Raw genomic sequence first — 4,204 nt, forward strand, 5'->3', positions numbered from 1 at the left:
AACTGCCAACCATTTCTAATAATGGCTAGCTATTACTATCTTTTTATCTATTTTTGAGGCACAGGACTCCCGAGTTTTGTCTTTATGGGTAGTATGTATGTACCCTTTCTTAGTCCCCATTAAATAGATATCAATTTAACCATGTTCTCAAGCCTTATGAATGGTTTACATTTTGAAATTATTTTTCCACATTATATCAATTAAATCTTTTTTTCCTAAAGAACCTATGTATTGGTAGAGAGATCCAACCAACACATACATAATACTTTTTATTTATTCCACAAATATGAACACCTATGTAAAGGTACTTTGTTAGACTTCAGATATACAGTGGTCAACAACAAAGTATGATCCCCTGCCTTCTTGGTGAAACACACATAAAATTACAAATTTTGATAAGTGTTATGAAATAAATTATCAGTGTATTTTTAGACCAATTAATACAATGCAAATGTTATTTTTATTTGGGGTTGGGATATGTTTTTGAACCTTTCCTTTTCTCATACTTTTCCATGTTGCAGAAGAGATAGTTAAATGTTGGTTCTTCAGAGGTTATTTCAGCATAAAGAATAAATTGAGGCAATTGAATCTCATGTAAACTAGATTATGTAGATTTGGGGCAATTTTCCTCTCAAAGAACTCATATGCAGAGAATCCCCACAGGTAACTCAATATTACTTATACCACTCTGAACCTCATCCTAAACATACATGAACTTGGTGTGTGTGTGTGTTTGCGTCTGCGCACGCGAGCGCGTATGGGAGTGTATGTGTGGGTAAAGTAATTTTAAACTTTATAAAGACTTGTTATACTTAAAAATAAGTATTTTTATGTGTTGTGTTTTTCCCTGAAGTAGTTAGTTTATAACACTAAAATAAGATTGTAAAATTTCTATTAATTTCCTTTCTAATAGGCACTTTATTATATTGCTTTTGGAAGTTAATTTCTTTAAAAACAAGAATAAGTATAATTTTCCAAGTGCAAGTAAATGTAGATTGAATGTCATTTTGCTCATTAGTTATTTACACGTTATTAGCTTTAGCATATATGTTCTAGTAAAAGAATTTAGCATACTTTTTATTTTTAGAATTTTTGTACTTACGCAAATTTATTAAACTTAATCCCAAGAGAACCAAGTAACCACTGAACTTTGAGAACACAACCGAAATGCTAACTTAGTGTTATTTGAGCTAGTGACCTAAAATTTCTACAGTGATCTATGAATTTTTGTCTGTCAGTTATAGGATTTAGCCCAAGCTTAGAAATCAATGGTAAGCCAGCACTTTTTTCTTTAAAGAGCATTCGCCCACATAATCATATTTAGCAAGTAAAAAACCTTTTACTTCAATTTCATCTATACTTGCTAAAGTTGCAGTATTTTACCATTTGTATGTTATTTTACAATTTTTAACAGTTTTTCCCTTAAAAGATACTCCAATAGATGTAAACATGACCCTTACATTGTTTTTAAATATCACCAGAGTGAAGAGTTCAGAAATAATAGAAATAAAAGGAAGAATTTAATTTTAGTTGGCAGACCTTAACGAGTATAGAAATTCAGGGAAGTACAACACTGATGAAAAGCTGATCCCATATTGTGGAGCTACTGTCTGACACGCTCCTCTCTGCTTTCTGCTGGGTCTCACAAACTCCTGTCCCTTTCCAGGCTGGATTGATGTCACCTGGGATGCTGGTGGCTCAAACTCTTACCGTATGGGCGCAGAAGGAAAATTTGACCTCAAGCTTGCACCAGGGTACGACCCTGACACAGTGGCATCACCCAAACCTGTTTCATCCACTGTTTCAGGCACAACGCAGTCATGGAGCAGCTTGGTGAAAAACAACTGTCCAGACAAGACATCTGCTGCTGCAGGCTCCTCAAGTAGAAAAGGAAGCAGCAGTTCTGTGTGTAGCGTGGCCAGTAGCAGCGACATCAGCTTGGGTTCGACCAAAACGGAACGGAGATCAGAAATTGTAATGGAACACAGTATAGTTTCAGGAGCTGATGTCCATGAACCAATTGTTGTTCTTTCATCTGCTGAAAACGTCCCGCAAGCAGAAGTAGGGTCGTCTTCCAGTGCAAGCACCAGTACCTTAACAGCGGAAACGGGAAGTGAAAATGCTGAAAGAAAGTTAGGCCCTGACAGCTCTGTTCGCACTCCTGGGGAGTCTAGTGCAATATCCATGGGAATTGTTAGTGTTAGTTCTCCTGACGTTAGTTCAGTGTCTGAGTTAACTAATAAAGAAGCAGCTTCGCAACGACCCCTTAGTTCCTCAGCAAGTAACAGACTGTCAGTGAGCTCATTGTTGGCTGCTGGGGCACCTATGAGCTCTAGTGCAAGTGTACCTAACCTGTCCTCAAGAGAAACGTCTAGCTTGGAGAGTTTTGTAAGGAGAGTGGCAAACATAGCACGGACTAATGCCACGAACAACATGAATCTAAGCCGAAGCAGCAGTGATAACAACACTAATACTTTGGGGAGGAATGTGATGAGCACAGCAAGTAAGTGAGATTTTCCTTACGGAACCTAATGCCTTTTCCACTCTGAGGGATGCATAGTAGGGTTTCTTGTTCAATGGGTCCTGGCTTCAGTCTTTAACTAGATCATTAATCATGTTAGAGACAACTACGTCAAATGAAGTACTTTAGGAATATGAAGTTAAAGTTTATATGAGAATCGTGATATTTTAAGAATTCAGAGCAGGTGTGCTAAAGAACCTCTTATTCTGAAAGGATAAAACAATAACACTTCTGTTTTTCACTCCTCTATGATAAATTGTTAAGCATGAGGAAAAGACTATTAAATATAGTCAATTGAAATCAGAACATCACACTGCTATAACTTCTACTTAGGTTCTAAATTGTTATTAGCTGCTGAAAGTTATTTAATTCTAAGCTGCTAATGGGTCAAAGTAGTTCCCTTGGAAGATATCATTGGGAATTATTCCATTGCCTATTTCACCTTTTTAAAAAGCTAGGCTTAATTTTTTTGAAAAATAATAGTGCTATAATAAAAACAAGATTTTTTAGTTGGATTTCAGTTGGGTTCCCAAAGTTGTTGCTTTTCAACCTTTTAATAATTTAGTGTTTAACGACTTCGTTCTTTTTTCTAAACATACACCCTAGTTTTTCTAAGGTTTATGCAATTCTACCTATTTGTACTGATTTGCTTCATTTTTACCTTTAGCTTCTCCTCTTATGGGTGCTCAGAGTTTCCCTAATTTGACCACGCCTGGTACTACATCAACAGTGACTATGTCAACATCCAGTGTTACTAGCAGCAGCAACGTAGCTACAGCAACAACAGTGTTATCAGTTGGGCAGTCATTAAGTAATACTTTAACCACCAGCCTCACATCAACGTCCAGTGAGAGTGACACAGGTCAGGAAGCAGAATATTCCTTATATGGTAAGTTATAGTTTAAAATATTTAGATATTTTTATAGTGATGCTTTTATTGTTTTTCTCCTGGATTGTTTTTAACTTGATTAGAAAAGAATTATTCTCTCCTCTGAACAAATATGGCATCTTCATATAAGATGAAAAATGTTACAGTGATATAAGGGACTATTAAGAAGATATCAGATTATAAAAAGACATCTAGGAACTTTTGTGTGTCATCCTTTTTTCCTTTTGTCGCTAATGAAGTTTGATTAGGAGAACCAAATAACAGATATTTGACACCTTTATCAGAGAATAGAAGTGTAATAGATTAATAAACTTTGTAAAGTGATATTCCTTGTATACTAATATAAGAGAAAAAACACTCCTGTGTTTTCTCTACTCTCAGTACCTCACTTCTGACACCTGTGACTACCAAATTGTGTGTGAAGTTTTCCCACACCAGGTCATTCTCGGACACACCAGCTGGGTGTCCTATAATTTGATTCAGTTCTGACACTACCTACTTGGAGATAGTGTCAGATCCCACAGGTTAAAGGCTCGGTTCCACAACTCTGACCCCTGCCCCCCTTTCCTCTTCTTTCAGAAGCTAATCGCAAGTCCAAGTTGTCATCTGTGTTTCTGACCCACTGGCTGTAAATTGGAGGTTTACACGATCCCCTTCTTGGGTTTGATTCATTTGCTAGAGTGGCTCATAGGACTCAGGCAAATATTTTATTTAGTAGATTACTGGTTTATTATGAAAAGGTTACATTACAACTCAGGAACAGTTAGATAGAAGAGATCCATAGGGTGAGGTCT

General features: G+C 36.5%; 1 protein-coding gene across 1 annotated transcript in view; it reads left to right on the plus strand.

The window, feature by feature from the left end:
• HECTD1 (HECT domain E3 ubiquitin protein ligase 1) overlaps window positions 1–4,204 on the plus strand; it is a 106,147-nt gene that overhangs the window by 67,954 nt on the left and 33,989 nt on the right. The window contains exons 25-26 of the mRNA XM_019654271.1: window positions 1,667–2,503; window positions 3,189–3,410. Coding sequence (XP_019509816.1) covers window positions 1,667–2,503; window positions 3,189–3,410 — 1,059 coding nt within the window. The remainder of the gene's footprint in view (window positions 1–1,666; window positions 2,504–3,188; window positions 3,411–4,204) is intronic.

This window comes from Hipposideros armiger, unplaced genomic scaffold (assembly GCF_001890085.2).
Source record: "Hipposideros armiger isolate ML-2016 unplaced genomic scaffold, ASM189008v1 scaffold_218, whole genome shotgun sequence".
Classification (NCBI taxonomy): domain Eukaryota; kingdom Metazoa; phylum Chordata; class Mammalia; order Chiroptera; family Hipposideridae; genus Hipposideros; species Hipposideros armiger.